Below are 23,583 nucleotides of genomic sequence, written 5' to 3'. Positions count from 1 at the left end.
GGACCGGAGTCACTCAGCGGAGGAAGCCCGAGGGAAAGGCGGCAGCCGCTCGTTACTTAGACGGGCACAGGAGCAGAGACGGACGGCTCTAAAGGCAGCACAGGTCAATGTCGTGGGCCCTGAACCGCCTGGGTCAGAATGACCCCGTGTGACCCTGCCCACGTTCCCCTTGTGCTTCGCCTTCCTTGTCTGGAAAACGAGGGCGGCACGAGACCCTAATGAACGGTCAGGGGCCGTGCTCCAACGACGGCATGTGACGGATGCTTAGAACGCCACCGGCACACGGCACACGCTCAGTAAAAATTTGCTGGAATGACTTACTCCCCGGGGATGGCGTGCTTTTAGTTCACCCTGCCAGGGACCTACAGACTCACGACATGAGACAAGCTGAGTCCCTGTCCCCTTCGGCAGCTCCCTCTGGGCTCTCTCACCCGGGAGTGGCGGGGGGTGGGCAAGGCCTTGGAACGGTCGCGATTTTGCAGGTGTCATGATACGACCAACGGGGACTGAGGACTCGGCAACCTGGGAGCCACCTGAGAACTCACCCCAGGAGCACTTTTGAGAGGGGCACCCTGAGAAGTGAGACGTTAGTGAAACTCAGGTAGGGAGAGGAGGCACGGCCCTCAGGGGGCCCAGACGCCGGGAAGAAACCGGAGCAAGAGCTCCTTTCTCGGGAGTGGACTAGGAGCCACGCAGGGGGCCGAGCTGAAGGAGCCAGGCAGGGGTTTCTGGCCGGTCCATGGGCATCGGCCCTGAGGTCGCCCGCCTGGAAGAGGGAGGGGTGACCCCTCACAGAGAAGGACAGCTCCAGCTCCACAGCGAGCGATTCCGCGAACCCATCGGTGCCAAGAACTCGCGTCAGCAGCTCCCTTTTTCAAAGTGGCATCAGAGAATGAAGTAATAATGCAGCCCACACGTGGCGTGACATCAGACCAGTGGGGGGGGGGAGGGGGGGAAGCAATTATCTCCCCAAACGCCCACTCTGCGCAGCGCTAATAGTCTCGAATTGCACTGACTTTGAACCCAGCAGAATGAATCCTGAAATTTTAGATCTTGATTCATGGGTTGTAAGAGGCAATACCCAATTCGTGATTTGAAACCAACCTCTCATTACACCATGATTACATCTCAATTTGTACCGGGTTGGCTTACAGAGAACACGAAAATTATGCTAATAGAGTTACAGGCTCCTGCCTGTGATGTCGGGGCTGGAGGCAGACTTACTTGTTAAGGATTTTGGCTCTCTTAGCGCTTGAAAAATTCTCCAGTTGTAAAGATTCTTGCGTGAGGAAAGCGACAGCCAGGTGAAAATAGTTGTTCCACAGCTGAAAACCAAAAAGAGGAGAGGCTAAGGTGTCGAATGGCTCAAGATCAGGTCTCAAAACAATGCTCAGATATTTCTCAGGTGCCCGGCACACACGTCTGAAGGGTGTAAAAGAACACGCTGAGCGCGTGCGTGCCGCTGACGGGCCGCCCACGGCAAACCGCGGGGCTGAGCGCGGGCTCTGACGTTCCAGCGCACGTGATCGGATCCCAGCTCAGCCACTTACCTGGGCAAACACCTCACCTCGCTGCGCCTCCGTCTGCTCACAGAAAATGGGGATTTCCCTCGTGCCTACCTTGACGGCTCCAAGGGCAAGTACACGCGTGAGAGGTGGCAGCCCTAACTTTGCAGTGCACGGATGTCTATAATTCATGATTTGTTCTGATACTAAAAATACATCTATAAACGCTTGACGATTAAGGAGAACATGTAGGAAATCAAACATTGTATATTTAAGGGACGTACAGCCAGTACGTGGTGTAAAGACCATTTACTATGAAGTGACCGTGTTGTCGCAAATCCCTGCCCTGTGCAGCGACGTGTGTCTGGATTCGGCAGCAGAGACTTGCCGTCATGAGGTTTCTTCAGCGAGAAACGATACTAGGGGTAGGTGCCTGAAATCATGGAACCAGAACCCCCGATTATGGCAACGTTGAGGACGGGGTCAAGATACTTAGAGGAGCGAAGGCTTCCCGGAGCACACAGGGAGGTGCTTTGGCCTGCTCACTGGCCTCCGATAGATGGCACAGACATCCACCTCACTGCCCGGGACCCTGGGCCTGGTCCCCTCCCCCGTCCCGTCAGACCAAATCACGCAGTCAGCCCTGCGCCCGGCCCCGCGGCACGCCATGGGTCAGTTTTCACCTGATCGGCGCCTCCCAAGCCCAGCCCGTGTGTGTCAGTCCTGGGCTGCTGTGCGGTGCATGTGGGCACCGTCCTTCCCCGCCCCCCCGCCCCCCAGAGCGGTCTGGGGCCTGTTTGCTGTGTCTGGCCTTGCGCCCCTCCTGAACCCACTGCCCAGAATGCGGACTGGCACCAACCCTGGGCCACCTTGCTTCAGCGAGAACCCTTTGCGAACCTCCCAGACCTTCTGGGACAGAACAGACCCCCGGGGAAGAGCGACCACCTCGCTTCTCTGTCCCCCAGCCTCCCATCAGATCCCAGGCTACCCTCAGGTGTCTCGGCACACCTGGACCAGGTGAGCCTGCCCTCTCCTTGCCTGCATGGCACCACGATCTGTCCCCCGAACACTCGGTTCTCCCTCACATGGCGGGTGTCAGAGTCTGGACTCAGTCGTCCTCCCTCTGCGCCCCATGGTGCATGGGCTGTGGGGGGACCCCACGTCGGGCATGAAGTCAGTGATGCAGCAGTAATAACCCGTAATCGATGGGCGAGCCGGGGGGCATCCCAGAGGCAACACTAAAACTCTGCGACGCTTCCTCCAGCACTTCCGCCAGCCCCGCTCTGGCGGGGAGGCGCCGGAGGGTGTGACGGGCAGCTGGGGACTTCCCCCAGGGACCGCAGCAGGGGCTTCGGGGGGCGGGGGGGTCTGACTGTCGCGGATGCTCCTCGGCCGCAGAGCAGAGGCTGTGTTCTGCCTGGGGGCTGACCGTTCTCTTACTAGAGGACACGAGGTCTACTGCACCAGTGGGAGGAGCTGGACCATGGGGGTTCCCACCGCACCCCACACACCTTCCACGCTCGAAACACTTTCCCAGAAGTTTGTGGGTGTCGTTTTTCTTAATTCCAAAACAGGGATAATATTTATTATATCAAATGAGGTAGTTGCAAAGAGTTACGCAAAAGTAAGGTGTTAACAGTCTTGATTCTTAGTTACCTGTGAAATAAGTGGAATCTTAAAGCATGAATATAAGAAAGAGTGTGCTGGGCTTCAATTGTCCCGAAGCCACAGGTTGTGGATGAAGTGGAGGCAGGGGGGTCCCCCAGTGAGGCGCCCCGAACCTCGCCGCCACACTCCTTCGGTGCCCACAAAAGCGCTTTCTTTTTCAGCCCCCTTAGGGTGCTTGGGTCAAAAAATACAACTTGCGCCTCCCACCGCCGTCCTGTCCCAGGTCTCCAGGCCACGCTCCCTGTCCCAGCACTGGTGGGAGTCACTGGACACATGGGGCATGTCCTGAGAATCAGGGGCACAGCCAAAATGTGACTCTGCAGTGCCCAGACCCAGGGGGGTTTAACGTGCACCTGCTGCCCATAAAGCATGAACAGCAACATGAAGCTTCCTAAGCTCCAGCTCCGCTAACTCCTCCTTCCTCCTTCCTCTCCCTCCTCCCTCTCCCTCCTCCTCATCTGTTCTCTGCTGAGCCTGACAGTCTCCTGGAAAGCCTGCCGCAGGAGAAGTGTACGGTACCAGCACTGCCAAGCACCCCCGTGAAGGTGGTTCCCTTTGCTCCCTCAGCAGACAACATTCCACCTGTACTTCACGCCCACCAAGGTCAAGGTGCTCCCACCCTGCACGTCACACCTGCGGAGGGCGTGGCAGGCTGGGATAAAGGGGCCCGCGCGCACAGCAGCCACGCTCAAGACACACAGACACCTCCCCGGCCGGGGACGTGCTAGGCGGACAGGGACAGAATGAGACAAGCTAACGAAGGCACACACGCGAAAGACCTAGATATTCCTGTCTGGGACGGGACAATAAATGCTGCAAAGTGTTTCACCCAGTACTGTAACATCTGCCCTATCTCGATTTGTAAATTCAATGGAATCCCACTTAAAATACAAGCAGCATTTTTAAAAAAAGGTTAAGCTGATTTTGAATTTTACATGGAGCAGGAAGTACCGAAGGAGAGCCGGGAGACTCCTGCACTGGCACGCCGGCAGCAGGGCCCCGGGAGCCCTACCCGGTGTACAAGCAGAAGGCGATAGCAGAGAAAACGGAATTAATACACACGCTACGCAAGTATGTTAACGGTGGGAAAGCAGAACCTGCCTACGCACTGGGAGGAACGTGAAATTAAACTCTCATCCCTAACAGCACAGAAATCCCAGACCGAGCAGTCATCAGGAGGTTAAAGAGAAAGAAAAAGAAAGGAAAAGCAAAGCCGAATTGTACAGGTATTAGCCGATACTAGCTACACGAAAAAACAGTTAACTCGGTAACGTCGAGGCAAAGAAGGATTTGCCAAGCACAATTTAAAATGCAAGAGCCACAAAAAAATGGCAGATGTGACTGCAGAAGAATTATATTATTTCTACATGATGAAACTAAACCCATGACTAGGCTACATCGAGAATTTCAACTTAGAAAACGGGACGACAAATAGCTCTGCAGAAAAAGCAGGACAGGAAACGATCAGGACGTTAGCAGCAGAAGCGCTCACGGCCAGTCGTGGTCTCGGCCTAACTGGCCATTAGAGAAAGTCAAGAAAAACGAGAATCCGCCATTTTAAAGAAATGGATAGTGGAGAAGATTTCAGAAAATGGCTTATCTTTAAAAAGGTCGGTGGGGCTGCAAATTGCACAGGCAGTTAAGGAGGGGCATCTACCACTGTCCATCAAACTAAAATTTCTTCCCGTTCGGCCCGGCAATTACGCTCCCAGGAACCTTTGCGACAGCGACGGGGGAGCCAGGATGTGCGCGTCAGGCGGGCGGGCAGCAGAGCTAACGGGGCCGCGAAGGGCCGTGGGCCACGGGCCTGCGCGCATGCGGGTGCGTTTATGTCGTGGCATAGGACAGGGCCGAAAACAGAGAGGGAGGGATCCAAGCCACGTTAAAAGCCAAAAGGGAGCCCGCGGAGGCCCACGGGAATGTCACAGAGCGTCGGGAGGACCAGGCGACGGCTGGTGGGCAGTCGCCCCGCGCGGGACGAGAGATCGTAAAAGGTTTCTCGTGTCTTCCTAGATGAGCTGCTTCACGCTGCATGCGCGGTCTAGGATGAGACTAGATTAATGTGTTAGGACATGTGACGATAAGTAAGCATTAAGCAGAGAAACTAAAAAAAAAATTTAATTGTGAAAGAATAACATTTATAGACATGTAGTGCTTGGTATATGATATTCCATAATGCCGATAAGATAGAAATTTAAAGTTAAAAAAGCAGAAAAGTGTCTATGGCCACGCCACCCTGAACGCGCCCAATCGCATCTGATCACGGAAACTAAGCAGGGTCGGGCCTGGTTAGTACTTGGATGGGAGACCACCGAGGAAGACCAGGTGCTGTAGGTGTTTTCTTTCTTCTTTTTTTTTTTTTTAAAAAAAAGCATAAAAAAAAATAAGGGCAAAGGCACCTTAGAACTGAATCTGATAACCTTAACCTAAGCATCACATTAGCTCTAAGCTTTCAGGAGGCCGTGCACAGGGCGATGTGATCAGTGTTTAACCTTTGCCGTCTGCGACATGTTTTTGAGCGGGACCTCCCAGGGATGGACGGAAATTCTTCGGGCTCCTTCTCTGTGAACGATCCTGCCAGGAAACTAACATGCCATCCGCGTCTGGCTGCTCTTTTTTATTTGCAAACTTTAGTAACTGAAACTTAACAGTAACGACAGAATCACTGTTAGCAGAAGCACATGCAGACGGCAGTGGGACTGAAAGCCGCGGCAGACGCACGGACGGCCACACCACGCGAGAGCCGCCCTCCTCTCTCGCGCGCACACGCGCACACACGCCGGCCACGGAAGGGGCACGACTGAAACCGGTGTCGAGCTGGCCCGGCTCCAGGCGGCTGCGGTGGGGTCTTCCGCCTGGCACAGGCCACTGCGGGCAGCACGAAGCCGGGAGAGGACGTGTCAGGGAACACAGTTCTAGAAGCAGCCGGAGCTCAGCGATGCCGACCCAGCTCGCCGCCTCTGCCGGCCCTGCCCCCCGCACCTGAGGACGGCCTGAGACACCCTCGGCAGCCACACTACCCGAGACGCAGGGGCCTCCCTGCCCAGAGTCCCCACTCGTGACGCTGACTCAGTACCCCTCTGGGAAGCAGCTGCATCTCCTTCCTTGCTAAACCGAACAGACACCCCGAAGGCGGACTTTGCCATCCTCGGTTCCGATGGCGCATAATCATAAATGCCATTTCCACACCTCAGAGGGGAGACCGAGTCAGTTCGAAGATCAGAGAAAAAAGATATTGGCTCAGACGACCAATTTGTGTTTTAACATGATTTCCCAACAAGAGTCATGTCTACCTCTTCTCTTACCTGTAGCTCAAAGTTGGCTTGATCCAGAAATTTCTTGTTCAGCATATCTGCATACTGATTAATCGCTCGCAGGAAGACTCTGAAAGATCAGGAGAAAATTACATAATTACACACTTAGGTCCTGGCATCTCTATAGGTTTGGCATTTCAATTAGCTACAACGTGAGACTGTCTGCAAAGGGAAGTCTCCACGCCTGTGAAAAGGGCCAAGGTTTTGCCAGTGAAAACCCCAGACAATTACGCGCAGATCTTCTCCCAATTAATCAAGGAGGTTCGCACATGCGGAATAAAAGAAACAGACCAAAATAACGGTGTCGGAAAGTAACAATATAAAAAGTATCGCTAGAAATCCTAATTTTAAAAAAGGTGCAAATTAAATCCTTTTCTCAAGTCACAGTGTCTTAATGTTACATCATCGAATTGGTCTTTGCTCAGCCTGCTCCTCATAGTTAAGCATTTGGAGGCGCCGTTACACTCCAGCGTGGAAGGGTGACTTGGTTCCATATCGTCTGTCCTATATTCCAAATGCTAATTTTGTTCATCACTGTTTGTTTCAATAAAATAAAAAGGTTTTAATGCGTATGAGAGTGATTTAACAAGAGCGTTAGCAGGAATATCGACTCATTGATAATGTACAGTCCTAAGCACTGAGTCAAGCAGCCCATCCTTTGTGAATGTGAAACCTCGACTGGCTTTTCTATAACACATGCAGTTTGAACTGCCACAAACGGCTCTGGAGTGCTCAGTCTTTCGCACGCTTGCTCATCGAGCAGACGAGTGCTGACTGTACCCAAGCTCAGCCCTCCACATTCTTCTCTTTCGGTGACCCCTCACTTTGCACAAAGGGAGGATGCAAGAGGAATCAGCGTCAGGTCACAGACAACAAACTGCATTACGTACGCTTTGTCTGTTAATGCAGCAGGAAACAGCCAGCAGCAGGAATCTAGGTTACCTGCCAGGAAGCCCTGCCCTCTGAGGACATGGTCTCAGCTACGCATGCCCAGAGGAGCTCCTGGTTCCGGCCAGCCTTGCCTGTCCCTGGCCACCCCTGCCCGTGGCTGTGCCGGAGCCACTAACGGCCGGTGAGCATGGGCGGAAGCAGAAAGGGGGCCTCTTGCGGGGGGTTCACGGGGGTCTCCGTCGCCACCTCCCGCCACGCCCTGCTGCTCCACGGCCCCCGTCGCCGCAGCCTCTCGCACTCCTGATGCGGGCAGCTCTCAGGGAGGGGCTGCGCAGACATCCTCCCTGTGAGAAACCCAGCGGGGGACCCAGGACCAAAAACAGGGGAGACGAACGGCCCGGGGCGGGGTTTGCTGTTTTAGTCACTGAAGAAAACTGTAGTCGGCGTGACCCGACTCCTTCTCTGGGGACACTGCATAGAGCCGGAAGGAGGAATGCGTGTTTTAAGTGACACTAATCGTAGGACATGGGGATCCTGGTCGTGTTCGTGCGCCAAGGGCCGACTGGGCAGGGAGGCCAGGTTTTGCAAAGATTAAATGAATTTTATAATTTATTGGAAAAAAGCTGAATACAGGACATTTAGGGCATCCTGACAAGTGAGTACAGGACCAGGACAAAATCACTAAATTCAGGACGTGCCTCGTGAGTAAGGACGCCTGGCGAGCCCCCTCGGCCCTCCCGCCATGGGCGGGGGTCTCCGGGGCACCCTCAGCCTCCCGTGGAAGATGTGCGGCCACGGAGAAGGCGGCCGGCCCTGGCCGTTTGACCCTCGCGTTCGGAGAGCACTGCGCCACGCCCAGCAACCAGAGGAGGCCCCCCGGGCCGGCGGTACAGGACACCGCGCCGCCATCCCGGGCTGGGCCCTCGGGCGGCACAGAGAGTGGGGGCAACGGCGCGTTTTTCCCCTTCATTTTTCCTTCCGTTTTAGCACTTGGGGTTCACGAGAGTTCCCTAGGGCCCTCACACGCTTTTGGGGAGACCCTCTCTCCAGCCCTCCGTGGCAATGACGATGTTTGCCAGGACCCGCGTTACTATTACGGGGTGATTACTATGCCCCAGGAGAGCACCCAGACTGTCGCGACATGCTCCAGGCCACGTGGTCTCCGGCACCAACTACCCCCTCTGCAGAGAAAGCCGCGGAAGGAGAAATCACAGGCGTGCGGGGGGGGGGGGGGGGGGCGGCGCGTGCCCGAGAAAATCCAGTTACGGACACTGAGCTCTGAACGTCACATACGCTTCGTGTGTCGGGAAACGTTCTCTCGACGTCTTGTTCTCAACGCTTGCAGTGTCTCACCCTCTGGCTTAAAAGCTGCGCCTGTGCCCAGCTCCCGCTCCGACCTGCCCCCTGCGTTTCTAAGGAGGCCGCGCCCAGTCTGCGCCCGGGAGCGCCAGTCGGGGAAGGGTGGGGACGGGCTGCGGTTAGGAGATGGGGAGCGGGACGGGAGGGGGTGCTGGTGCCACGGCGTGGAAGGCGCCACGCAGAGCGACGTTCACAGCCGTGAGACGCACCCAGAGTGGCTCCTCTGGGGAGCTGGGGTCCTGGGTTCAGGCTCAGGGACCCCGAGTGCCAGGAGGTCAGACACCAGGGGAAAGGGCACGGGCGGGGTGTGCGTGTGGAACTGGATCCGAGCCCACGTGTAAACACACGGCTGGGAATGGATGGGGGACCACGGGAGAGATTTCGGAACAGGGTGGAGCAGGGTGTTTTGTCCCAGCCACCCTGAGTGTCCAGTAAATACTTCCCGGGTGCTCTCTGGCTCACGGCCGTGCACCTGCTGCTCGCCCCGTCTGCCTGGGGCCCGTTTCCCAGGGTGCTCGCTGCCTCATGGCCGCCAGCCCCGTAGCCCGGCTCTGACCTTGTTGTGGGTCCCTCCTCTGGTCCGCGGTGTCCGATCTGATGCTATCGAACCTGACGTGCTCCCGGCCACGCGGCTGGGTGGGCGGGGGCGGCTGGCTCCGCTTACGCAACTGCTCTGTGCCTGCACCGCACGCCCCCCCCCCCCCGTGTCGGCGGCCCCCGCCTTCTGCAAAGGCTCAAAATAGACTTTTTTTTTTAAACCTAACTTCACATCTGCCTCTGCTCTCCCTGCCAGATTCCTTCTCTGCTGTTGTTATTATTTTTTTTAATGACCTCTTTATTTCTTTCAAGCTCTTCTAATCACACGTCAGTGCTAAAGACAGGGAGGGGGTGGGGAGTCAAGGCCCGAGAGTCTGCAGAGCCAGGCCCCGTCACCGTCACCGCTGGGAGGAGCCGCGAGCTTCGAGCGGGCGCAGGAGCGGCCTGGGTGCTGCACATCTCCGCAGGGGGAGCCCGCGAGGCGGCTCTCACTGCCTGCGAACTACGAACTACGAATGCCGACGCATCCGCCCGACAGGTCGAACGACGATTAAAGGAGGCCCAGGACGAGCGGACGCGGCGAGCGCCCCGACTTCCCCTCCACCTGGAAGGCCTGAGGCGAGGGGCGGTGAGCAAAGGCCCGGCCTCCCCGCTCAGAGGCCCACGCCCCTGAGATGCCGGTAACAGCACAAAGCCGCGCAGACGCACGGGCGCGACGCTCTGCGGGGCCGCCCGCAGGCCACCTTCTCGGCCGCCCACGGCGTCAGGGAGCGGGCGTTGCTCGGTGAAGGGGACGGAATCCAGGATTTGCTTGTTCTGTCTAGAAAACGCCCTCACACTCCACCTTTGCCACCCACACGTGGCCGCGGCGACGGGAGGCACTGACTTCTGCTACTGGCGAGAGGCAGCTGGGTGACCCCGCGCTAACGGACGCCTGCCTTCTTAATGCTGCGTGACCTCTCACCCACACACACACGCCGAAGGGCCCGGGAAGCCCCCGCCACCCAGACACGTGCATGTTAGGCTTCTTAATTGAAAATACGATATGTGTTACGGAGATTAAAATATATTGGATTCATTTTGGCTCTATTCTTCCCCATTGTCCCACATACATTTTCTTTATGCCACACAATCAAATTAGTTCCCCTGCTACGGAAATTATTTCCGCACAATAAATCAATTTTATGGCGAGGCTGCGACTGACTGTCCTACTTAAAGGAAAAGCGCGTTCGCGAGGGACACGGTTTGCCTCCCGACGCGACACTCCTGGCCATCCCCGCCCCGTCTTCTCTCGCCTCAGCTGCCTTTCCTTCCCCGCATCCTCCCCGGGGAAGGCAGGGTGTCGCGTGGCGGAGAGGAGGCAGGCGGGGGGCAAGGCCGCTCCGGCGACCCAGGCTCTGGCCAGGGACGAGCCCTTCCCACGCCCAAGGAGGGTCCCCCGTCCCCCGCGCGTCCAGACCGCGCCTCGGGGGCTGTCGCTGGCGGCCGCCGGGCGTTCCCCCCTCCTGTCCTCAGGTTGAGAACGTGGTCCATCACACGGCACTTACACGCGCACACACATGCACACACGCACACACGTCCCGTTCTGCCCAGGTACACATTCCCACCGGAAGCATTTCCGGGGCCGGCTCCTGCCCGTCTTCAGGTTGCACTGAAAACAGACGATATGCCAGGTCCCCGGAGAAATCGCACGTCGTGAGCAGGCTCATCAGCCAGCGTGTAAAAACAGGTGCGTGCAAGACGCATCTGAGTCAAGTGTTTGCACAACATTCGTGGCATAAAACGTCGTTTTCTCTGAAGGGCGCAGAGCTCTGCAAAGCGCCACACAACATCAGTGCCGCACGAACCCTCTTCACGGAGCAAACCGACTGAGCACATCGGAGGGAGCAGCCACGCAAAAATCACACACGCGCACACCCGACGCAAGCGTGTGCAGACACACACGCGCACACCCGACACAAGCGTGTGTGCACACATACACACACACAAACACACACACACACAGAAAACAAGTTATGTAGGATGCAGAGCAACTGGAACCTTTGTGCACCACAGGTAGCGGGGGGTGGGGGGCAGGCGGGGGGGGCAGGCGGGGGGGGGGAGGCGGGGGGGCACCACACGCAGCGTAGAGCATTCCAAAGGCTTGTTCTCAGTGTCAGTGACCACCAGGACCTTCATCAATGCAGGACACAGCGCTGCCTCGAACTAGAACACAGGATGTGAAGGGAAGTTTTTCGGTGTTATGAGTCATCTCACTGATAAACATTAATACTGAAAATCAAGAGAGGTCCTCGTGAGGCTGGAAATGGCCGCAGCTGTGTAATCGGGAGGAAGACGTGGCTAATCCCGGACTGAGACTGGCCAGAGGGCAGGCCAGCATCCCAGGTCCCCTCCGGCTGGAGCGAGGACATGGGGCCCACGTGGGGAGGCGGCGGGCCAGCTGCCCGGCGCACGGCCCACGTCCCACGAGGACCCACACACGGCGAGGACGGCCCGAGGAAATGCGAGCTCGCGAAGCCGCCGCGCCGGGAGAGTGCCGTCCTGGATCCCTCGGGCCACGGCGCCAACAGGATCAGGTCAAGAAACGGCTTGAGACGCGCTCTGCGACCTGCTGGACACAGAGCCGCCTCGGCCACCAGCAGGCAGACGCGACACTCCACCCCCTCCCCGCGGGTCTCCTCCTGGTCCCGAGGCAGCGCGAAGCGGAACCGGCCCCGCAGGCGGCTGTCCCACGGGCGCCAAGTGCTGCGATGGCCAGAGCACTACCCGCCCCCCACACCCGGCTTCACCCTCAGGGCCGTGACACCCCCAGGGACACAAGCGGCAGACGAGAAAAGGCACCTGTGTGAGGCACCCCCGCGAGAACACGGTAGGTGACGAGAGGCAGACGGGCCCGGCCGGCAGGAGGCCCCGGAGAGGGCGGCGTGGTGCCCGCGGCGTGCTCGACACTCGGCGCGAGGCCAGGGGCCGCGTGTCGAAAGCCTGGCGGGAGGTGGCCGCGGAAGGGACCCGGGCCCAGCACCCAGGGAGAGGACCGGCCGGCCGAGGGCAGGGCGCCCATGCCAGGGGCCTCCGGGGTGTCTGGCCTCCGCTTCTGCCCCCGGCCAGGTCAGTGGAAGGGTCAGCACCAGGCATGGCCCCCCGCCCCCGCCCCGGGGTCCGGCAGCAGGATGAGTCCGTGTCCCGGGGTGGCACCGTCTGCCACGACAGACGTGCGCAGGACACGGGAGCGTCCTCTGAGGACGCGGAGCCCACCGTGAGAGGCCGCGCTGTGGTGGACGCGTCTCGGGGGAGCGGAGACGGCTCCGCGGAGGAGACGCGGCTCTCGAGGTGGAACGGTGACCGTGGCCGTGTCGAGCTCGGCGTCACCACGCCGCCGTGCTGGGGACCTCGCCACCCGGATGCGTGCCAGAGGAGGAAGGCTTTCCTCCTCCTGCCCTTCAAGACGTGGCAGAGCCGCCAGCGAGGACTTACTACTCAAACACACGGCGAGGCCGCAGAGAGAAGACGGACCGGGAATCTGACCCGCAGAGTTCCGGGGGGCTCTCCCCGCCGCTCTGCCCACGTTTAAAGTAATACACTGAAAAGCAATACAATGAAGTTATCAAATTAACGTTGTAAGAGCTATAATGAAAACAGTTTCTTAAAAATGGATCTTTTAATGCTAAAACGGTCCCCAAATTATTGTCAGTGTATTGCATCTTTTCAATTATGGCTAATTTAACTGTTATACTTTGCACGTAACATGTGTAAATATATATACATATATATATATATCTTAATTCTTACCCAGAGAGAGATTACGGCGAAATTCCTTTTAAGAAATCGAGACGTTCAGATTCACAAACTTCCGCGTTAATGCCCCCCCGCTGCTTGCTTTTGGTGTAATTTCACAACAGCTGAAAATCTAGCACACAGAGATAAATCTAAAAGCCCCCCAAGCAGTATTCCAAGCTTCCCATAATGGAGTCAGTATAAACAAAACATGTTTCCCTGATAAATTCCTAAGACCCTAAAATGCCAAGGCCAGAGAGAGAAGGCCTGATTTTGACCCCAGGACATATGTCTCTATGAAAGAAGGGAAAAAAACCCCTCATTCCCATTCACGCAAACACGATTCTGCAGGGGGACACATCTTCGCTGTCCACAAACGGCCTTGGACTGCGGAAACCGGCCGCACTGCCACTCGGAGTCAGGCAGAGCTAACGGTCACGGAGCTGCCCTCCCCCCTCCTGGGGGCCCGCCCCGTCTGTCCGCAATGGCCCGCCTCACACCTCCTTCGCCGCCAGCCTCCCTCACAGGGGCGCTGGGATCCGGATCCTCGGGCTGGCCAGTGAGGACCCTGCCCCTCTGGCCCACAGGGCCACTGGCAGGAGACGGGCCCAGGAGACCGCCACCGACCCACGGCACAGAGAGGGTCGGCGTGGCCGCCGGCTCCTGGTGCGCATTTCACGTGGGAGGACCCTGAAGGACCACGCGACGTGAACCCTTGCCCACACAATTTTTTTTTTTTTTTTTACAAATACGGAAATCTAGGTGCACGTAGTCGCAAGTGAGAAATCACGATTCCACACTGATAAAAAACGCAAACGCCTGTCACTCCTAACCCCCCCCCCCCCACGGCGGGGGGCTGTCAGCGCAGTCCTCATTAAAGGCGGTTTCACGAAGCCACATTTGTTAAATCCACCAAACGTTTGGGTCATCTCAATGTACGTGGCTAGAAACTCGGGGAAAGCGAAGTTAACTTTTAAAAGCTCCTGCCGCATCATGCTGGAGCCTGAAACGGCCTTGGAGAGACAGCCGTCAACTCGCGGATCTGGACGAGACGGGCGCCTCGGCCTCTGCGGAAACCTGGGCCGGGCGCCCACGCAGACGCGGACCGCAGGGCCCCCCGGAAACGGGAAGGGCTTCGACATGCTTGCCGCGTTCATCCCGGCTTCTTTCACAGCGAGTCGTCTCTGCTGAGACGGAGACATGGAGCCCGCTTCCCGGGGGAGGTGTGGTTCTGACGGCTCTCAAACGGCTGGGGTATGTGGCCGAGCCCGGGAGGACGGCACAAGCTGGCACGTCTCCTGGAGACCGCAGGGCCCGCGGGATGCGCCCGGCCCTCCTCCCGCCCTGGCTCAGGGCGGGGAAGTCCAGAGGCAAACACGAAGTCGGGGGCGCCCTCCGGAGGACAGGCAGGCCAGCCTGGGGGACTTACGGACACGGAGCAGCCGGCCTGGAGCAGCCGGCCATCCCGGCGGTGGCCGGGGACAAACGAGGGCCTGGAAACAACGCACCATCAAAGACACACATGCGTACGGAACCGCAGGGCCCGAAAAGGGGACAGGAAGCTGGAATCCGGCCCCCGTCGCCAGTGCGCCTGGAAACCCCAGGGAGGGGGCATCTCTCTTCTAGTTCGTGTGCCCGGTGGGCCACCATCTCCCCATCTGCAGAGGTCCCTGCTGTCTTAGCTGGCTTGGCGCACGCCCCCTGCCTACTTCCGGACCATCCGAAATATCGTATGAATGAGACAATCGCCCGGCCTTTTTGTCACTACTGTGAAGCTCTTCTCTGCTCTCGTGAAGAGGGCTTCACGCCCCTTCCACAGTCAAAACGCAGGGCGGTTTTGAAAAATGTGCCCGACTGAGTTTTGAAAGCCCTGCTCTGACGCCGCAGGCCCCGGGCCCTGTGACGTAAACCCGGGTAAGCTCCCCAGGCGTTTCTCATGAAACCACCCAACAGCAGCTGTCAAGATGCTGCGTGAGGTTTGACGAGGCCCAGCGACGGGCCGAGCACCGGCCTCCACGCCCCCAGGAGCAGACAGCAGTCTCAGCTGAGAGACAGTTTACGGCCCAGCCGGGGAAGCGAGGCGTGCGGAGGGGAAACGCTTCCTGCGTGACCGGGGCCCCGGCAATCGCTCGGCTCGCTCCAGGGGAGCCGAAGGCCGCGCCGGTCAGTTCACAAAGAAAGGAAAACCTCGTATTAACTCAACGACGAGAAATAATTGAAAGAAAAGATTCCGTTTCCATTAATGACTTATTGGAAATGCAAACAAATTTAGCCTTCTGCCACAATTATCATTCGGATTTCAAAGTAAGCGATTCACTATCTAATTAGTCACAGGTTCAGACGAACCCCAAACAAAGGGATTCGTTTGTGGAACATCGATGGGCTGGCCTGTGATTTTTGACATTAATTACCACGTAGATGTTATTCATACGGGTATTAAGGTTTTATGGTCACAGAACGCATGAGCAAATACTAAAATTATGGTGCTCGTAATGAGAAACCAATCCGACCTTAATAACAGCATTTAAATTCACATCGACTCACACTGAATGGATGAGCCCTCCGGCGGACGGGTTACCGCACGCGGCAGGAATGACTGCCTCCCCGACGGCATGTTTGGTGGGATCGATCAGTGTCTGTTTCCCCTCAAGAGAACACAGCGGAGCCCCGAGGCGGGTGGGCCTCGGACGGGGAGGGAGCGAGGCGGCCAGCCCTACGCGGTCTGGGCTCCCCACCCACCCCGGGGCTGGCGGGAAGGCTGACGGGGCCCACGGCGTCCGGGAACGGCCCGTCCTGCACAGGCTCGGAGGCCGCGCAAGCACGTCACGGCGTTTAGACAGGAGAACGACGGGGGCGGCCGCACGGGAAACGAGCCCCCGAGGCCCGTCTGAAGCCGGCCGGCCCAGTGGGAACGCCGCCAGAGGTCCCCGGGGGCTCGCGCGGGCCTGGCGGCGGAGGGCGCCCCGGGGCGGCGCTGAGCACCAAGATGCATGTGGGCTCCCTGAGGCAGTGGAGGACACCCTGAGGCGGTGGAGGGCACCCTGAGGCGGTGGAGGGCACCCCGGGGCGGCACAGGGCTCCCCAAGGCGGCAGAGAGCACCAAGACGCTGTGGGTACGCAGACCCCCCGAGCATCCGCTGCCGCGCTGTCCTGCCCCGCCACAGACACTACTCCAGGGTCGTGCCGGGCACAGAGCCCCACGCGGCCGAGGGGGTGAGCTCGGCACCGCGCAGAGCTGCAGGACACAGCCCGGCCGCAGCTCTGCCCTCGACGGGACCGCCTGCTGCCGACGACCCCTCTGTAACAGAGAACTCATGGCCTGCTGTCACCCGGCCTGTGACCGGAAACACTGTCCCTCTGTCCTGTGTCTTCAGACTTACGATCACCGGTGCGCGCCCACAGGAACCGTGAGCGGGGATGGGGGTGGCTCCGCCTCCCCAGCGCGGAAGAGAACTGCGCAGAGCCACGGGGAGGAGCGCACCTGGCACACCGGCACCTGCCGGCCCCACGGCTGTCGGGCTCTCAGAGCGGCTGGCCCACGATGGCGCCCCTGGCTCGCGACTGTCCCCACCTCTGGCACTCGCCGGAGGCACGGGCTGTGCACTGAGCATCGGACTCGCAGCGACAGTCAGAGTCCCACCCAGGGGCTGTTTGTCAGAACTCCAGCCAAGGGTCGGGCACGGATCTCTGTCTGAAAACGGGGCCCAGGGGACCCGGCACTGCATGTGGCGTGGCACTGGAAGGGACAGGGACAAGGCAGGCAGGGGCGAAGCCCGCTCGCACTGAGAGGCGAAGAGGAGAGAACGTCTGAGCCGCTAATTCCGCTAATTCTCAGACAAGCACGTGAGCCGCTGCCTGACACGGGCTCGGGGCCCGCCCAGCAAACCTGCGTGGGGCCTAGGCTGCCTGAGCACGTGTGCGGCCCTTGTCATCAGAGCCCTGGCTCGCACAGAGGGTTCAGATGAGACGTCGTGTTACGTCTTCTCTGTCTCAGCCTAAACCCTGCACCTCAGGCTGCAGACAGGTGCCCACGGCCGCAGCGGGGCGGGGGGAGGCGAAGCCTCACTCCGTCAGGCTGTGCGTCCCCAGCAACCTTAAAATCCCACCTCCCGGGTCCTGACAAAACTGAGCATGCAATTACCATACGACTCAGCGATTGTACGCTTTAGGCATTTGTCCCAGAGCAATGAAAACTTATGCTCATACAAACACTTCTACACAAGAGACCGTAGCAGCTGTATTCATAATAGCTCCAAACTGGACACAATCCAAGCGACCTTCAATGGCTAAAACACCGTGCTGCATCCACCCCATGGAAGGCTACTCAGCAATAAAAGGGAGAAAAAAAAAAAAAAAACCCTAAGAATGCACGCAGTAACCTGGATGGCTCTCAAGGGCATTATGCCGAGGGCAGACAGCCGCTCTCATAAGGTGCCTACTGCGCAACCCCATCTGCACCGCACTCCCACAGGGAAAGGCTGGAGGCGCAGAGGAGCTTAGCGATGGCCAGGAGTTAGGGAGGGCGAGAGGAGACATGTCACGTGGCTGACAAAGGCAACGCGAGGGGCCCTGTCGTGAAGCTACCTGTGTCCCAATCGAGGTCTTGGTCCCGTGAATCTACGCTTGTGACAAAACTGCATAGAACTAAATGTGCCCACAAATGTTTGTGTGCAAAAACAGGGCAATCTGCATAAAGTCCACGGACTGCACGAATATCAGCTTCTGGGTGGTGCTGTACTATAGTCATGCGAGATATCATGATTGGAGGGGCTCGGGCAGCGGTCACGTAAAATGTTCCGCTGTCCCTAAACAGACTGCAAGGTACAAAGTAGAAGACTGAACCTTAAGATTATAAGAAACTTGCTAAACATAAAAACCAGATGCAGCGTTTGCAATTTGTCTACACACCGATATGAGCGATGTGAGCCGAAATCTAAAACTACATGTGATACAATGTTTCTTGGGTAAAATAATATACTGTGGTGGTGGTAAAAAAACGTTCTCATTTTTAAGAGATACAACCGAAGTATTTACGTGTGACTCGATTTAACGCCTGGGATTTGCCTCCGTGTAATGGAGAGACAGACAATGCTTGGGTGACAGATGAGACAAGCTTGGCGACGGTTCATAATGGTTGCAGCTGAAGATGGTTTATAAAGGCTGCAGTCGAACCTGGGGCCTCTGTTCTCCTTTGCATATGTATAAAAGCTACCACAATAAAACGTTGAAAAACAAAACACCACTGGATAAAAAAGAAACGCTCCCTTTAGAAACAATAAGACTCAACAGTGAAAGCCCAAAAGATAGTGAATTAGTTACCTTCGAGCTGCTAAAAAAGTACTTGTAATAGTCTTCAAAAGCGAAGTTAAAGCAAAGACATTTTCAGGCAAATAACTAGGAGAGAATTCGAAACGAGCAGACCCGGGTGCTCCAAAGGCGGGAAGAAAAGATCCCAGGTGAGAGATGAGAGGCCGAGGAAGGCGATCATTTAACTTCCAGGGGGAGAGGACGAGATGGAGTGATCCCAGGGGGAGGCAGGGAAGGCTGGACCGCAGAAAGGGGGCTGGCGGCAGAGCCTTGGGGCGTGCTGGGGCGGAGGGGTCCATGCAAAGCCAAGGGGAAGGGCGGGTAAGGCAGGGGGAGCCGCGGGGCCGGAGCACCTGCTCTGGCTCTGAAGGGGGACTGGAAGCCAGGCAGCCTGAGGCTCCCAGAGCCCAGGCCCCCCACAGGGCTCACGGGAGGCTCTGCTCGGGCAGCTCGGCCGAGCCCAGAGGGAGGCCTTTCGGGTCATTCCGTCCGTGGCCACGGACCACCAGCACCGTGTGGGGCTGCTGACGTGTGCCGTACGGCACCCTCAGCAGCAGGAGGCTGTGCTGTCCCAGGGGACGGCCTGAGCTTGGCCGCCTCCCTGCACCTGCTCCAGAGACGGCACCACACTCCTCGGCCCCTGGGCCTGGCCCTGCAGGTGGTACTGATGGCACCTGGGGTCCTCAGCATGCAGCTCCTCACCGACCCCCACAGAGGTGCAGCAGCGCTGGGGAGCCCCCAGTGCCCAAAGCCGGGGAAGGGGAACCCTGCCCAGGACGGGAAGGCTCTGCGTCAAACTGTCGGCGAGGTCGTTTGCAGGTGAGGAGCCCCTTCACCGTTTCCTCCCAACATTTCCCGTAACGAACGTGGATTTCCTTTGCAAAAGAAAGAAAATGCATCCAGCATGGAACTCGGCTCCACGAGATAGGCCTGTTCTGCTCTCATCTCTAATGCAAGTCTCATCAGAATTGGAAAGGAATTATTTTGAAAGGAGAATTCACAAAATGCTTTTAAACTTCATTTAGTGGAACAATGGGATAGAATACTGAAGACATGTCAGAGAAATGATAATAATAAGGGAGGACTGGCGCCCCCCGTGCGGAAACAGACCACAAAGCAGCAGTAATTAGAACAACGTGGCCCCGGCCTGAGAATAACGGATTACATCACCGAAGCAACAAACAGCCTAGAGATGACCGATAACACTACCTAAAAAATTTAATCAAAATAATCATTCTTAAACTATAGAGAATTATTTAATAAGTGGCATCGTAACAGCTCCTTGCAATTTAAAATATCAATTCAGATACGTTTAGCACAAAAAGTCAAATAACAGATAAAACTGAAAGTTTCAATAGAAAATGATGAAATAAAGATAAAATCTAGAACTGAATATTAAATTTGTGGATGAAGGGTGTGTCACTGGAAGCGACAGATTCGATGAGTTAAACTTTTGTGTGTAAATGAACAAAATGAATTTTTTAAAAACATAACCAAATGAGATGCCAAACAACACGGGGAAAATATTTGCAGAAATAGTAAATGGGTTAGTATGAGCACTGTACAAAAATGCTAATAAAATTCTGACCAAAAAAACATTAAAAGCTAATAGATAAATAGGCAAAGGATAGGAACAGTTTACAAAACAGGAAAAAAACCAATTTCACCTTGTAAATAGTCAAAAAAATGCAAATGTAAACAATAAGGCAGATTTTTGCCTGTTGATTTAACAGAAATTTTTTTTTAAAAAAAGATAATACTGAATTCTGGCAAGGGTGCAATAAAAGCGGTAAAATCCTTTTGGAAAGCAATTTGACAATATGTATCAAGTCCCGGTAATCCTGTTTCTGGGAATGAGTCCGAGGAAAAAATCCAAAACACAGAAGCCATACGCATGAAGGCACTCAGCGCAATGTTATCTGTAAGAGAGGCAGCTCGAGAGCCCCCAGTTTACTAAAAGTGAGCGCGCGTGCCGGCAAAGCACCGGGGCGCGCCGTCCGCGCCGGAGCCGGTGACGGCGGCCGGCCGTGCGCAACGCGGAGAAACGTTTGTGGGGGCTGGAGAGTGAGACATGGCGGAGCCGGTGACCAGGGGGATAAGGGAGCCAGACGGACACGTGACGGGCGACCCAGCTGCTGATGAAAGCCGCGGCGTGCGGGACCGTGCGGGACCCTGTGTTCCCTGCCCGCGCCTTTCCGCCCACGTGTAGAATGGCTTTTCGTTCCGTCTGTAGTTAACGATCACGGTGTAGCGCAGGACACACTGTTCGACTCTCCTCTACCCTGTGAGGTCGGGAGCAGGCTGCGCGCCTTCCAGAGGCGTCTGTGAGAGGCCAGGAGAAGACCGCACCGCGGGGCTCAGCCCAGGTCAGGGACTGACGCCCCCCACCGCTGGCTGGCTTGGCTGCAGGTCAGGAAAGGGCGCAGGCGACGGACGGCCGTCCTCGGCCTCTCGGCGGGTCAGGACAAGCATTTCTCCCGCGAGAACCTCGAGCCACCTGCACAGTGTGACCCTGCAGCCCTCGATCTGCGCCCTCAGCTCTGACGCCCACGCGCCCGGCGAGGGGCTAAATGCTGCGAGGACAGCGAGCCAGTTGCCAACATGGCCCCCAGCAGGTGTCAAGGCTGAGTAAATCCCGTCCACTCTGGCCTTCGATTTTCCAAGTGCCTGAGAGCCGTCTGAACAGGGCGCTGAGGAAGGGTGACAATGCCGCTGTGAGAAAAGCACGGTAATGTCATCCAAGTGAAAAAAAAAATCCTTGAAAAAAATGGATGTTCACTATCAAAGGGTTTTACTCTGAGAATAAAGGTTTCTTCCTTTTATAAAATGATGACTTAATACATGAAATAAAATTTTAAAACCATGATTTCCAAAAAGAAAAAAAAAAAAAAAAAGAATGTGCTCTCCAAGTATGACCTCTGTCTGGGTCCAGTTTAAAGGCCACTTTCCCACAATTCCATCGTATAGGGATATGGACAAGCCACTGCTGTGATAAACAAGAAATGACGGAAGAAGACAAATATTCCCTTTGCCTGTGCTCGTCCTTTATAAACTGCCAGACTGCCCCCAGCCTCCGGAACTCCGGGGCATGAGGAGGTGTCGTCGGACAGCTGCAGTCTGGGGACAGTGGGCAGCCCACCTGGCCGGCAGGGCCGCTGTCTGTGCTGCCTTCCCAAAGCGCATCGCAGAAAGGCGAGCGCGGGCTCCGTGAACACGAACACATTTCTAGACCCGACTTCTGGCCGTATTTCTGTCCCTTGACAAATATCGTCTCCTTGACTGAACTCAGCCTCCCTGAATTCCCACCTGGACCCTGATTTTGGGCTCCCGTTTGTCTCTGCATTGTCCATTTTAGCAAGACTCCTGCTAAGTCAGCTTAGCCAGAACAGCCCCACCCCCTGATGTGATTGGGGACCCCAACCTCCGGCACCCCAGGTGACGTCTGGTCACCCTGGCTGGGCTCCAGCAAGGATTCTGCCGGCTCGGTTTAGCCGGAAACCCCCCTCTCCTCTATGCTGGCTCAGTTATTTTCCATCCGCTGACCGTGACCCTGCCTCTTGGCTATACATCCTCCCCACCCTCCCCACTATATTCAGCCTTGAGCCCGATTTCTCTCTGCTGCTGCAAAACCCCAAACTCTGCAGTGGTCCCTAAGTCTATCGTGGTGGTCCCGAACAAAGCCTGCTTCCCTGACGATCAGTAACTGTGGTGAATAATTTTTCCTTTAACATTCCGAATATTTACTTAGCTGGCGGAAGGTTAAGATTAGTGGAGCAAGTTCTAGGTCCAACGATGGGGGGAAAATGCTTGTCCAAGCCATCACGTTGCTGGATAATCTCATGCCTTTACCCACAGTCACCCCAGAAAGCAGGTAACAGCAGAGGTGAAAACCAAGCGGAGATTAAAACATTACTAGCACACAGGCTTTGGAGCCAGGCAAACCTGGGTTTGGAGTTTGTCCTCTCTTTTTAGCCACGTGACCTTGTGTGAGCTGCTATATCAGTATTAACCTCAGCTCCACTGCAAAATAAGGATCATGTGACTTGGCGTCCGTGGCTGCTGAGAGGTTAATCAAATGATGCAAGGAAAATAAGCAGCCTGAACTGCAGGCCTGATAAATATGAAGTGCTTTTGTAATGCTTTTCATTACCCTTGATAATAATTCCTACGAAATATACCTAGCACCCTGAGAAACCATTTGGGGGCTTTTGAGCTTTTCAAAGCATCATGAATGCTATTTTACTGCAGAAAAGCCACGTGCACAGATTCACACCCCTTTGTAGGAAATACGGCACTGAAAAACTAATTAAATATAAAAAAATACATCGACCGTTTGTTGGGAGCCCAGACAGATGTCCAGGGCACTGGGAGTATCCTGGTGGAGGCCGGCTCCGTCGGGCGGCATCATGCTGGGGTTCTGCGGGGCCGCGCCTCAAGAGTCGTTCCAGTACTTAGCTTTGTCCCCGTCGTCTTACAGGCAGCAGATCTGATCGTCTGTCTGTCACAGGGATGGAAACTATTTGGTAAACGACGCAAAGAGCATCTCATTCGTTTGCTAACATCGCTGGTTACATGTTAACAAGAAAGAGCCCATGTTTTTGAAGGAAAGCAAACTAAGTTTCCCCTCCTCTCTCTTTGCTTCTCCCAGCCCCCCCCCCTTCCAGTGCCATTCTCACAGCTGGGCGCTGCTTCGTCACGTGATCAGTTGCCACGTGATCAAGTGCCATGCGCTCTCTTCAGGTACCACGAGATCAGGTGGTGCTTTACCCCATGATCACGTTCGACACTCAGGACAAGGAAAGAACTGAACCCTTTAGCGTGAAATCCACCTTCCGTCATAACTTTACGACTCAGTGTCCTGGAACTCCCTCGTCCTCGCGTTGATGCCTGGATGGATCAGAGGAGATGTTCAGGGGGAGAGTGAGAACAAAACCCTCTGGTCCATCGAGTTCTGATTCTGCTTCCTTTATGACTTCGCTCTCGGATATTGTTTTTTTCCTCTCTCAGATCTGAATGAGACGTGGCCTCATTTCCGAGGACCCGAGAGCGAGCCCACCTGCCATCTTTGCGAGGTAAGCACAGGGCTGAGGAGTGACGGCAAGTGCCAGGAACTGCTGAGTTGCCAGAATTGTACTTAATGCTAATTTAAGTGCGCTGACGTCGCTTTGCATGGGAAGGTCCAACACAATCCAGTGCAGGTCTCTTTCTTCTTATGTATAGGGACTCGA

At 56.2% G+C, this 23,583-nt stretch overlaps 1 protein-coding gene and 1 pseudogene across 3 annotated transcripts in view; one reads left to right on the top strand and one right to left on the bottom strand.

Moving 5' to 3' along the window:
- DOCK1 (dedicator of cytokinesis 1) overlaps positions 1–23,583 on the bottom strand; it is a 326,782-nt gene that overhangs the window by 57,487 nt on the left and 245,712 nt on the right. For all 3 annotated transcript variants that reach the window (XM_036222878.1, XM_036222880.1, XM_036222881.1), the window contains 2 exons: positions 6,479–6,557; positions 1,225–1,325 (listed from right to left, as the gene is read on the bottom strand). In XM_036222878.1, the coding sequence (XP_036078771.1) occupies positions 1,225–1,325; positions 6,479–6,557 (180 nt within the window). The remainder of the gene's footprint in view (positions 1–1,224; positions 1,326–6,478; positions 6,558–23,583) is intronic.
- Positions 5,392–5,510, top strand: LOC118604709 (annotated as a pseudogene).

The sequence above is a fragment of the Rousettus aegyptiacus genome, unplaced genomic scaffold, assembly GCF_014176215.1.
Source record: "Rousettus aegyptiacus isolate mRouAeg1 unplaced genomic scaffold, mRouAeg1.p scaffold_m13_p_6, whole genome shotgun sequence".
Lineage (NCBI taxonomy): Eukaryota > Metazoa > Chordata > Mammalia > Chiroptera > Pteropodidae > Rousettus > Rousettus aegyptiacus.
This window is presented reverse-complemented; position numbering and strand designations above follow the sequence as displayed.